The sequence below is a fragment of the Danio rerio genome, chromosome 22 (assembly GCF_052040795.2).
Source record: "Danio rerio strain M-AB ecotype USA chromosome 22, GRCz13ab, whole genome shotgun sequence".
Taxonomy (NCBI): domain Eukaryota; kingdom Metazoa; phylum Chordata; class Actinopteri; order Cypriniformes; family Danionidae; genus Danio; species Danio rerio.
In genome coordinates, this window is record NC_141042.1 from 14987501 (window position 1) to 15000577 (window position 13077).

Sequence of the window (13077 nt, forward strand, 5' to 3'; positions counted from 1 at the left end):
TTTCTGTGTTGTTTTATGTGGTTTTACACAGTCAACTGCCTTTTGGACTTGTTTCCTACACTTATTTGATGGCATGGCATGCTGAGTGCACTTAATTGTGCTCACAAACCATTCACGTGGCCTCCGTTTCCCATGTGAGTAAAGTTAACGTTACATACTTATATACCATCTCTATACATGTATTTGTTTTATTTAAGATCATTTATCGTTTATATTTATATTTAGAGCTGTAATGCACTCCAGAATCTGACAGATTGATTAGCTGTAGGCTCTAGAACAGTCATTTGAAGTGTTGTCATACAGTGTTATGCTGGATTTCATCAATAGTCTTACATTAACTAACACAGACTATATCTGAAGTGTTTGGAAGTAATTCGCGTTTTCCTCCTGTTGAAAAACGTCATAAGAACAATGTTTAGTGGCTCAATGTATTACAGCAGTGTTTTTAAAAGTCTAAACACTTTATTGATATAGTGTACAACCAAGCACGAGTGGTCAGAATACAAACGAGTCACAGGTGATAAAGTATTAAGCGTTTTCCCAAAGTAAAGTGTGTCTGAACCAGGTCCATGCAAACTGTCTGCAGGTGTCTGTAGCTCCGCTCACTCTCCGCCTCTTTGCCCTTGTTTGGTATCCCGCCGTGGGTGTGATGACGCGCGAACAAAATGGCGACGGTTGGCCGCGCCTACTTGTGACTTCTTTTGCGCTCTTTAGAAACCTATGGGTGACGTCACGGACACTACGTCCATATATTTTACAGTCTATGGTTTGGACCCACACAGACCGCAGGTTAAGCGCCCCCTGCTGGCCTCACTAACAACACTTCTGGCAGCAACCTAGCATTCCCATGTGGTCTCCCATCCAGGTACAGACCAGGCGCAGCCCTGCTCAGCTTTAGTGGGCGACCATGTGAGAGTTGCAGAGAGCTACTGTAACTGCTACTGTAACTAAAATAATCAGGCATTGGAATCAGAATGTGAAATTGAATATCCTAAATAAATAAATAATAAATGTTAACAAAAATGTCCAAGGGAAAAAAAAAAAAAAGTAACATCTATTTTCAGTCCACAGGCACCCACATTAAAATATACTATAGTAATTTACAGTAAGTACTACAGTGTTTTATAACCATACTTACAACTCCAATAGATATAGAAAGGCTGTGCAATTAGCTAAAATGTGGTAAGAATTTATTTTTATGTATGTCCGATATATACTGCATGACCAAAAATATATTACCAAGGACATGTCCATGTGTTGAGCGATAAGTCAATATATTGATTATTGTGACAGGCCTAATGATCAGCCAACAAACGTTACTTCAAAACACTCAAAAAATAAAACTTTACTTAATCTCAAATCCAAAGTAATTGCTTTTACTTCACCCATTAAACCCACTTCTCATTATAAACCAACACTTCTCTGCTAAAATGAAGTAAAACCACACAAACCTGCATGATTACTCTACACTAAATTATCCATTCAGGGCCCAATGGAGAAGGTTAATCGCTGAGCAGCTCATAAAGCAAACACAACACAACTTGACAACATTAGCCCCGAGAAAACATTCACGCTAGGATGAACTTTAGCTTCCCGTCGAAACATCCGCAAAACCTCAAGATCACAGCAAGAACTCAGAGAACTTGAAGCAAAAGCCATCTTTATTCAGCCCTCTGGGTGAAAAGCGAATGCAAAACTAAAGCAAACGATGTGTTACAAAAGTTATGACTTGGTAGCTCTGATTTTAACTGGGATGTTTATGGATGTTTTAGATGAGCGCGGGGTGATTTTTGCTGATGGACTCACCACAGTTGGCCTCGTCGGAGCCGTCGGCGCAGTCGGGATCTTCATCGCAAACCCACAGCTTGGAGATGCAGTGCATTGTAGACTTGCACTGGAACTGGGATGGAGAGCACGTGTTTTCAGCTGGAAATGTGGAGAGAGAAACATACGATCAAACATTTTAGAGGTAAGGAATTATTGAAGGTGGGATATTGAATAATTAGAAAAATGACAGACAAGGAGTGCATTATTTTCGAATAATTCAACGGATGGGTGTCAGTTATTTCCGCTAATTCTATGTTTACAACATTCGTCAATTTAACTCTTAACCCAAACACTTAACACTGACCCTAACACACCTCATACAAAGCCTTTAGTTTTGATTGCATTAGATTTTCTGTTGTAGTTTTTGAAATAACTGACTTCATTCGACATAGTGATATGGAATGCTAACACTGTCATGTGCGGAGGGAATTACGGGAGTTTTCTGAGAGAAATAACAAAAGAGGAGGGTGGCGGGAGATCGGTTTGAAATACGGGAGACTCCCGGGAAAAACGGGAGTGTTGTCAGGTATTACGCTAGCTTTGACAAAAATTGTCTAGTGCTTTGGAACGCTAGCATTGACAAAATCTGTCTAGTGCTATAGAACGCTAGCAATTACAAAATATGTCTAGTGCAAAGGAACACTAATGTTGACAAAATCTGTTGATTGATATTAAATGATAGTGATATGGAACTCTAATGCTGTCAAAATCTGTCTAGTGATTTAAAATGCTAACGTTGACAAAATCTGATATTGAACATTAATGCTATCTAAATCCATCCAGTGATAATGCTAATGTTGACAAAATCTGTCTAATGACATGGAACGCTAATGCTATCAAAATCTATGTAGTGATATGTACCTTTAATGCTGTCAAAACCTGTGTAGTGCTATGGTACGCTAGCGTTGACAAAATCTGTCTAGTGCTATGGAATGCTAGTGTTGACAAAATCTGCCTAGTGATTTGGAACGCTAGCATTGGTAAAATCTGTCTAATGATATGGAACGCTAATGCTATCAAAATTTATGTAATGATAAGTAACTTTAATGCTGTCAAAACCTGTATAGTGCTGTAGAACGCTAGCGCTGACAAAATCTGTCTAGTGATATGGAACGCTAGCGTTGACAAAATCTGTCTAATGACATGGAACGCTAATGCTATCAAAATCTATGTAGTAATATGTAACTCTAATGCTATCAAAATCTGTATAGGGATAAGTAACTTAGGAATTAATTACTTTAGAAAATTAACTTAGAAATATAAATGTGAAATAAAGTATTCTCACAAACAGATTACATACAAAGTCAATGTAAACATGACAATATTGGCACATTTCCACATGGCGCACAAATGACATTGAATTTGCATTATGTTTGAAAGGCTTATTTTGACAAAACCACAAAATAATCAAGAGTCTTCGTGTTTTTCAACAGATAAGACTTTTTTAGATCGTAATTTGTTCTACTCTATGGAGAATCCAACAGTTTAAGGCTTAAAATGGTAGAATACATTTTGAGAAGCATATACTTCACAAAACATTTGACAAACCAGAAAATAATCAGTTGTATTTATTTTTTGTGTTTTGTGTACTCACACACACACACACACACACACACACACACACACAGTTGAAGTCAGAATAATTAGCTCGCCTTTATTTATTTCTTTTTTTTTCTTTATTAAATATTTCTCAAATGATGTTTAAAAGAGCAAACAATTTTTCAGATAATATTTTTTTTCTTCTGGAGAAAGTCTTATTTTTTATTTAATAAATATTTATTATATTTAGTTTTTAAATTTTTAAAAACCATTTTAAGGTCAAAATTATTAGCCCCTTTAAGCTATATATTTTTCGATAGTCTACAGAACAAACCATTGTTTTACAATAACTTGCCTAATTACCCTTACCTGCCTAGTTAACCTAATTAACCTAGTTAAGCCTTTAAATGTCACTGTAAGCTGTATTGAAGTGTCTTGAAAAATATCTACTCAAATATTTACTGTCATTACGACAGTTATTAGAAGTGTCTTAATAAAACTATTACGTGTGCCGTAAAAATATCTCAATTAAACAGAAATTCGGAAAAAAATTAAACTGGGAGGCAAATAATTTAGGGGGCTAATAATTCTGACTTTAACTGTATATATATATATATATATATATATATATATATATATATATATATATATATATATATATATATATATATATATATATATATATATATTTATTTGAAAGTTTAATTTATTTATCAAATTTCGAGCTTCTGTTTGCACCAAAAAAAAATTGCAAAATATAACTTTCAAACCTTTTTTTTTTTATTTTTAAAGAATAATCATTTATATTCATTTCCTTCATATTGAAAAGTATGTATATGTTAAATCAAAATTCTAGCTACTTAGTCCAAGATACAATTTTGAGAAGCAACTTTCAAATTGTTATTTTGACAAAACACTGAATAACCATGAAATCTTCTGTATTTGAAAATGTATATACTTCAGATTAGAATTTCAACTACTTACAAACTCTGGAGTTTTTTGTTAAGTTATAAAATGCCAAAAAGTGTTATAAAAACAACAACAAAAAAATCACTTCACAATTTATTTGACAAACTGCAGAACAATCACAAGCTTTCTTCAAACTCAAATGTGTGTTATATATATATTTTTTTTGAGTATCTGTTCTGCTTTAAGGCATAACATGTCAAAATGTACTTCCAAATGTTAAAAAACAAACAAATGTTTTTATTTATTTATTTTTATTTCTTCAAGTTTTCTTCTTGTTTGCAAGTGTGTGTTTTAGATCAGAAATGGAGCTACTTCATGGCATCCAGCAGTTTGGTGAGTGTTTATTCTGCTTCAGACACCAGGAGGGAACAGAATGATGACAGACTGCAGAAAACTGTCCTTTAATCTCAGTACAACACCTCGAAAAATCAAGCCATGAATTGTGCATAATAACAGCAGCACAGCTCACAGCAGGACATCTGAAGTCCCTCAGTGAAAATCATGCATATGACTGTTTAGAAGATGCTGGATTGCACACTAGTGCTCTTTGATGGCTGTAATGATGCTGCTTTAAATGAGGTGAATTAACAGATCTATCTATCTATCTATCTATCTATCTATCTATCTATCTATCTATCTATCTATCTATCTATCTATCTATCTATCTATCTATCTATCTATCTATCTATCTATCTATCTATCTATCTATCTATCTATCTATCTATCTATCTATCTATCTATCTATCTATCTATCAAAATCTTTATACAGCTTGCTTTCAGTTCTTTTCAATCCACTTCAAGATATCTAAACCACATTCCTGTCAAAGTTTCAGCAATCTTTTCTTTTCTAAACACCGCAAAACATGATTAATTCATGACCCTACAAGCACAAGCACTCTGTACACAGGTGGTCCGAATAACCGCACTCACTTTCTCTCTTTACATCTCTGTTTTCAGACCTTCGCTAGGCTAAACTAAACCCAAACCCGGCATACTCCCTTCAGTCGAGCACCAATCCTGACCCACAGCGCTGTTTCTCTCCCTCTCCAGAGGCGCAGGTCTAAAGCCGGTCTCTAATGCCTCGCTCCGTTTGCCATTATCCCTGTTAAACCCTCCCTCTGTCTGGCTAATCAGTGCCCAGGGCAAAGCTCAGCTCACTGGGATTCCAGACGCCCTCACAGACCCTCAAAAGCCTGTGTGCAATGCTGTTAATGATTTTCCTCCTTTTTGACTTCTGAATATTTTTTATGGGTGATCCAGAGCCGGGCGTCTCTTCAAAGCCCAGCCAGAAGCTCCACTCTGGGGAGAAGTGAGAAATTAGGCCCCTGCTGTGCCTACAAATGGAGGATTCAGATCTGAACAGGAGAATCCCCATCTGATGAACGAGTGAATAAATAAGACGCTTGGGGTTTGGACTCAGATTTAAACCTGGACTGAATGACAAAATCAAATATGCAAAGATAGAAGATAAAAAAAGAGCAAATGAAAAAGGGCAAATGAATGAATGAATGAATGAATTAATTAATGAATGAATGAATGAATGAATGAATGAATGAATGAATGAATGAATGAATGAATGAATGAACAAATGAATAAACGAATGAACCAGCAAATAAGAACAGAACAAAGAAAAAAAATATTTTAAAATATTGAAGACAAACAAAAACTAAGAAATGAAAGAAAGAAAGAAAGAAAGAAAGAAAGAAAGAAAGAAAGAAAGAAAGAAAGAAGGATATGAATAGGGAAGGAATAGGTTAGGAAAGTTAGGAAAGGAATAAGTTAATGTACAATGAAAAATATTGTGACAAAGACAAAAGCAAATAAATAAAAGAGAACAATTAAAGAAATTGAGTAAACAAATTAATGAAAAAAAGAATGAACCAACTAATGAATGAACGAACAAACGATTCAACAAAATGAACAAATGAAAAAACGATTCAACAAAATGAACAAATGAAAAAACTATTCAGAAAAAAAAAAATAGAAAGGTAACATTTGAAAGCAAAATCTAAGTAGTAAATAAATGAACAATGAAAACAACAAAATAAGATGCGCAAGAAAAATAAATAAAGAAAGATTCAAGGAATAAGTAATTGCACAATGAAAACTAGTATGACAAAGACAAAAGCAAATGAATAAAAGAGAGCAATGAAAGAAATTGAATAAACAAGCTTATGAAAAATAGAATGAACGAACCAACCAACCAACAAACAAATGAACAACCGAGCAAACAAAGAAAAAAGAAAAAAAGAAAAGAAAGAAAGAAAGAAAGAAAGAAAGAAAGAAAGAAAGAAAGAAAGAAAGAAAGAAAGAAAGAAAGAAAGAAAGAAAGAAAGAAAGAAAAGAAAATTGCAAAGAATGAGTAAGTGCAAAATAAAAAATATTATGACAGAGAAAAAGGTAAATAAATAAAAAAGAACATGAAAGAAACTGAAGAATCAAACCAATTAAAAAAAGAATGAACGTACCAACCAACAAACGAGTGAATGAATGATTCAACAAAATGAACAAATGAACAAACGATTCAATAAAGATTTAACGAAAAGGTAACATTTGGGAGCAAAATCAAAGTATTAAATAAATAACTTAAAGAAAGAACAAATAATGATTTAAATAATGAACAAATGAATAATGACAAATATTATGACAGAAAAAAACAAGTGAGAGCAATGAAAGACAAAAATCGAATAAACAAACTAATGAAATAAGAATGAAGAATAAATGAATAAACAAAATAATGGATGATCTAACAAAAACACAGAACAAAAAAATGATTGAAAAGGTAACATATTGTTTGAGAGCAACAATAAAAACTAATAAATTGCTTAAAAAGAATATGAATGATGAAGTGATGAATGAATAAATCAAACAAACAAAAAATATAGAACAAAAATGTGAAAAGCACAGAAAATAAGCAACAACAAAATAAAAACAATTAAAAGTCAAGATTAAAAACAAGAACGAAAGAACAACGAGTAAATAACAACAAATGAGTAAATAATACAAACATGACAGAACAAACACCTAAAAACAAATATACACATAAAAAAGGCTAAACTTCTAAATACAAAAAAAAAATTATAATAATAATAACATGCAGCAGAAAAGGAAACAAACGATTAAAGAACAATCGAGTCAATGAGTGAAGAAAACACAAAACAAAAAATTGAAACAACAGATGATTGCATAAGTAAAAGAACAAAAAAGTAAAATATTTTAAGACAAAATGAATAAACAAAAAAAGCAAAAAAGGGGAATAGAGTAGATATAAAGTATGTAAATATTGGCAAAACATGGCAGAATAATAAACAGCTGAAAACAAATAAATACATGGGGAAAAAACAGTTGAAAGACAAAAACAAATCAAATGAATGAATAAAGAAACAAATAACAAGTAAATAAATAAGCAAGCACATGAAAGAAAAAAAAAACTACCTGAATAAATAAATAAATCTAACAAACAACAACAAAAAAAGAAAATAAATGAATAAGTAAAACATATCTATTTATTTAACCCTTTTGATTCTCCCAGAAAAAGAAAGACTCTCTTCGGTTGCACATATGGGTGAACCAGAGCTGGGCGTCTCATCAAAGCCCAGCCAGAAGCTCCACTCTGGGGAAAAGTGATAAAATTAGGCCCCTGCTGCGCCTACGAATGAAGGATTCAGATCTGAACAAGAGAATTCACTTCTGATGGGCTAAAATAAGACTTGCTTTTGAACTTGGATTCACAGACAGTGGTGATTATTTCAGCCTGATTTCTGAAGGTGACAAAAGCATTTCTGGTTAAAGTCTAACTTAGCGTTTTCTTTTCTCATTTCACTCTTTTCTTCTCGCTGTCGGTGTCCTAAATTCTCCAGGAGCGCTGCTGTGGAAAAGCGCTGTGTTGGCGAGGAAAGAGAAAGCAAACTTTCAGAGCTGTTTACCAGGCTCTTTTCTCATCAGGCCATTCAAAATGTTGAATCTGTTTGAGTTTAACCTTCTTGGAATAATAAACTCATTCCAGAGAGATAAAGATTGTTCTTCTAGAAAGGAAGGAAGGAAGGAAGGAAGGAAGGAAGAATGAAAGAAAAAAAAGATGCTCCACTCTTGGGAGAAGTAAGAAATTAGGCCCCTGCTGTGCCTACAAATAGAGGATTCAGATACGTGAACAAGTGAATAAATAAGATGCTTGGATTTTGGATATGGATTCAAAACCTGGATTGAATGACAAAAGCAAATTTGCAAAGTATAAAAAGAAGTTTAAAAAAAAAGGGCAAACAATAAAGGGCAAAACAAATGAATGAATGAATGCATGAATGAATGCATGTATGCATGAATGAATAAATGAATGAATGAATGAATGAATGAATGAATGAATGAATGAATGAATGAATGAATGAATGAATGCATGAATTAACCAGCAAACAAGAACAGAACAAAAAAATATTTAAAAAAATTAAACAAAGAAAAACTAAGAAAGAACAATTCAAAGAGTGAGTAAATGCACAATGAATATATTATGACAGAAAGACGAAAGCAAATAAACAAAAGAGAGCAATGAAGGGAACTGAATAAACCAACTAATGAAAAAAAAGAACAAACCTACATACGTACAAACGAATGAACGCATGTATGAACGAACAAATGCATGATTCAACAAAAAAGATCAGATGAGATGAGCAACAACAAAATGATACATAAATAACGTATAAAGAACAACAAAGAAAAAGAAAGAAAGAAAGAAAGAAAGAAAGAAAGAAAGAAAGAAAGAAAGAAAGAAAGAAAGAAAGAAAGAAAGAAAGAAAGAACAAGTGAACAACCAAATGCATAAATAAGGGATGACAGAAAAAACGATGACAAACATACAGTAATTATTGAACAAAGAACAACTGATTGAACAAGTAAAGAAATAAAACTTTGACAGAAAAGACAGATTAACAGAATAAGGAAACAAAAAATGAGCAAAAAAAGAAAGGAAAAAACAAAAAAGATCTAGTAATAAACAAAACAAATCAAATGAATACAAACAGAAGGCAAACAACGAACAAAGGGAAATGAAGAAGGCAAAGTTGACAAACTGAAAAACAAAACTGAAAAGAAGAAACAAAAGAAATGAAAACTGAGAAAATAAGCTAAAGACAAAGATAATAAACAAAACAAGCAAAAATAAAAATAAAAAAGAACAATAAATCAAGTGAAAGACAGAAAAGTTGGGGAAAAACTGAACTAAAATTCAGTTTGGAAACATGTACTAATTAAAAAATGTAAAATAGTAAATAGAAAGAAAGAAAGAAAGAAAGAAAGAAAGAAAGAAAGAAAGAAAGAAAGAAAGAAAGAAAAAAGAAAGTAAGAAAGAAAGAAAGAAAGAAAGAAAGAAAGAAAGAAAGAAAGAAAGAAATAATACAAAACAAAAATGACACAATATTATTAATGAATGAACATAAATTTAAGAAGGAAAAACAGAACAAAAAAGGAACAAAGAACAATGGATTGAGCAAGTAAATAAATAAAACATAGTGAGAAATGTTGACCGACAGAATATCAAAATAAACAAAAATAGGGCAAAGAATAAATAATAAAAAAGAAAGAAAGATCTAAATGGAAACATAAAAGACTTATTAATAAATAAAAAAGAAATACAGGAAAAAGTAAAAGCAAACAACAAACTGAAAGAAACGGGGAAAGTAAGTTGACAGAATGACAAATGAAACAAAGAAGGGAAAAAATATAGAAAGAAAGGAAAAAATCGAATGAATGATTGAATGAATGAATGAGTGAATGAATGAATGAATGAATGAATGAATGAATGAATGAATGAATAATGACTCAATGAATAAGTAAATAAAAAACAACAACTATATAACAGAAAGACAAAAAAGAAAATAAACAAATACTGAAAATATGAAAAGAACAACCAGAATGCACAAAACAAACAAAATAAAAAAGGAAAGAACAATAAAAAATGAAAGGTCGACAGAAAGGTTGAAAAACAGAATTAACAACTAAACAAAAAGTGAAGAAGCAAGTTAAAAGAAAAGAAAGGAAAAAGAAAACCGTCAATGTTGATTTTATTATATTCTGGTTGAACCTTCTCACACATTTTGTTGAATGTTTTATGAGCCAGTAAACACATTATAAGGAGATAAAGAACCAGATTTAATCTATTTTTCAACTCTCAACATTCTTTCTAAACTTGTCAGCTTCCTTGAATCCATTGTATACAGAATTCAAAAAACTTTGCCATTCGTTACCATTGACTTAAAAACACATAAAAAAAGTATCTTACGGCAGTCGGTTTCATCTTCCCCGTCACCGCAGTCGTCTTGTCCATTACAGCGCAGGTTTATAGGGATGCACTTCTGCCGGTGTGTGCACTTAAACTGACCCGACAGGCAGATATATGAGTCTGAAAGCAAATGCAAACAAGGACATCACTGCACTATATATCACGCGTTATTATGCAGGCTCCATTTATGCATCCATCAATCTGTAATTACCACAGTTGGCTTCATCCGAGTTGTCTCCGCAGTCGTTTTCTCCATCGCAGATGAAGGGAGGAAGAGCACACAGACCTGTCCCGCACTGAAACCTGCCGGGCTGACATTTAAACTCCGCTGGAGGAACAGAAGAGCAGAGAAATTATTGAAATAAATGAACGAATGAAAGCACAAGGGTTTTACAGGAGGAAAAAAACTACAGAAAAAAAACAAGTGAATAGAAACAGAAAAGAAAAAGAAACAAAAAAAATTTATGAAAATGAAAAAGAAAAATGAGTGAAACAAAAGAAAGAAAGAAAGAAAGAAAGAAAAGAAAGAAAGAAAGAAAGAAAGAAAGAAAGAAAGAAAGAAAGAAAGAAAGAAAGAAAGAAAGAAAGAAAGAAAGAAAGAAAGAAAGAAAGAAAGAAAGAAAGAAAGAAAGAAAGAAAGACAATATGTGTGGAAAAAAGCACCTGATGTCATGCGCTCCGGCACTAAGACTATTAATACAGTGGTTGACTAGCAACATAAAAGAAATAGACAGTGTGGTATGCCTCATGTTTTCAGAACTAAAAAGTGCAAAACGAAAACAAAAATTAACAAACAAAAAAGAAAGAACAGAGAAAGGAAAAAATAAAAGCAAAGTGACAAGTAAATGAGCAACTGTTAAGCTATAGAGAACAATCAACCCAAATAAAGACTAAATATAGATAAAGTAAGCAAAACAAAGCCAGTAAACCAGACAGACATACTGTACAGATTTGTTTTCCTCCTGACCACAACACAATGTCTTTTGTTCGTTGTCAGCTTTTATGTCTCTATTGCATCTCAGTGAGTGATAAACTGCTTAACACACACACACACACACACACAAAAAAAAACGAATACATTTTTGCAGCCTTTGGCAGTAAATGAGAGCATTCACCTCTCAATCAAACAAGCGCTACCACATTACTAATGACCCACAATGAAACATTCATCGAAGAAATACTTGAATATAACCCTGATGACAATCAAGCCTTTATTCAAAAATAAACGCTCCATGAACTGGACATGAAAATTAAAGGAATAAGATCATCCTCAACTTATGGAATGAATGGCTCAAGTATCTGAAGGACTTCTTTCTTTTAGCTTAACTTAAAAGAAAATGTAGTTGATTGTGGACTCATTTTTAAAGTCTAAAAATTATGAGTCACTGAGTAAAATAAAAAGCACAGCCAAAATTTTCAATTATAGATCTTTCTGTTACTCCGAACTGATTTTGACAGTTTGATGCTTGCATATTGGTTAGCCAATAATACCATCAACATGCATCTAAAATAAATAAAAGAAAAAAATAAAAATTAAATGAAAAGAAAAATGCATTAAACAAATACAAATAAACAAATTAAAGGAAAAAACATTGTAATAAGCAAGAAAGAAAAATTGAAGGAAAAAAGAAGGAAAGAAAGAAAGAACGAAAGAAAAGAAAAGAAAAAGAAAGACACTCTCTTAGCACCTGTAGTTAATGTGTGAAAAAGCACCTGATGTCATGCACTCCAGCACTAAGACCACTGATACAATGGTTGACTAACAACATAGAAAAAAAAAAACACAGTGTACTGTACTTTTCTGAAGTCAACAAATAGGCGATGTGGTGTGCCTCATGTTTTTAGAACTAAAAAGTGCATTTAGTATGATTGGATTACAGGGAAAAATACAGGAATAGGATCATCCTCAACTCATGGGATAAATAGCTCAGGTATCTGAAGGACTTTCTTTTAGCTGAAGAAATGTAGTTGATTGTGGACTCACTTTAAAGTCTCACAAATAATGAGCCACCAGGTAAAATAAAAAGCAGCACAGACAAAATATGAAATTATAGATCGTTCTGTTAATCAGAACTGATTTTGACAGTTTAAAGCTTGCATATTGCTTAGCTAATATTACCACCAATATGCATCTAAATAAATAAAAGAAAAGAAAGGAAAAAAAAGAAAAAGAAAGACACTCTCTAAGCACCTGGAAAAAAAAAGCACCTGATGTCATGCGCTCCAGCACTAAGACCATTGATACAGTAGCAGTTGAAGTAGAACAGCCAATATTTTAAATTATAAACTTTTCTTTCTGCTAATTAGAACGGATTTTAACAATTTGAGGCTTGCATATTGGTAAGCTAAAAACACCACCAATTTGCATCTAAAATAAAGTTGCTCTTTTGTTCTCAAGTTTTCCTTGTTTACTATGCTGGATACTTTTAACAAGCTAAAGATTTGCAATGCTTCCCAAGAATGCTGTTTGAAGA

The 13077-nt window shown here is 32.5% G+C and overlaps 2 protein-coding genes across 4 annotated transcripts in view; one reads left to right on the forward strand and one right to left on the reverse strand.

Moving 5' to 3' along the window:
* The window catches only part of LOC147831535 (uncharacterized), a 600059-nt gene that overhangs the window by 91482 nt on the left and 495500 nt on the right, over window positions 1–13077 (forward strand). The gene's annotated exons all lie outside the window — the stretch shown is intronic.
* lrp1ba (low density lipoprotein receptor-related protein 1Ba) overlaps window positions 1–13077 on the reverse strand; it is a 458912-nt gene that overhangs the window by 84568 nt on the left and 361267 nt on the right. For all 3 annotated transcript variants that reach the window (XM_087304094.1, XM_087304093.1, XM_087304095.1), the window contains 3 exons: window positions 10815–10931; window positions 10604–10723; window positions 1807–1926 (listed from right to left, as the gene is read on the reverse strand). In XM_087304094.1, coding sequence (XP_087160220.1) covers window positions 1807–1926; window positions 10604–10723; window positions 10815–10931 — 357 coding nt within the window. The remainder of the gene's footprint in view (window positions 1–1806; window positions 1927–10603; window positions 10724–10814; window positions 10932–13077) is intronic.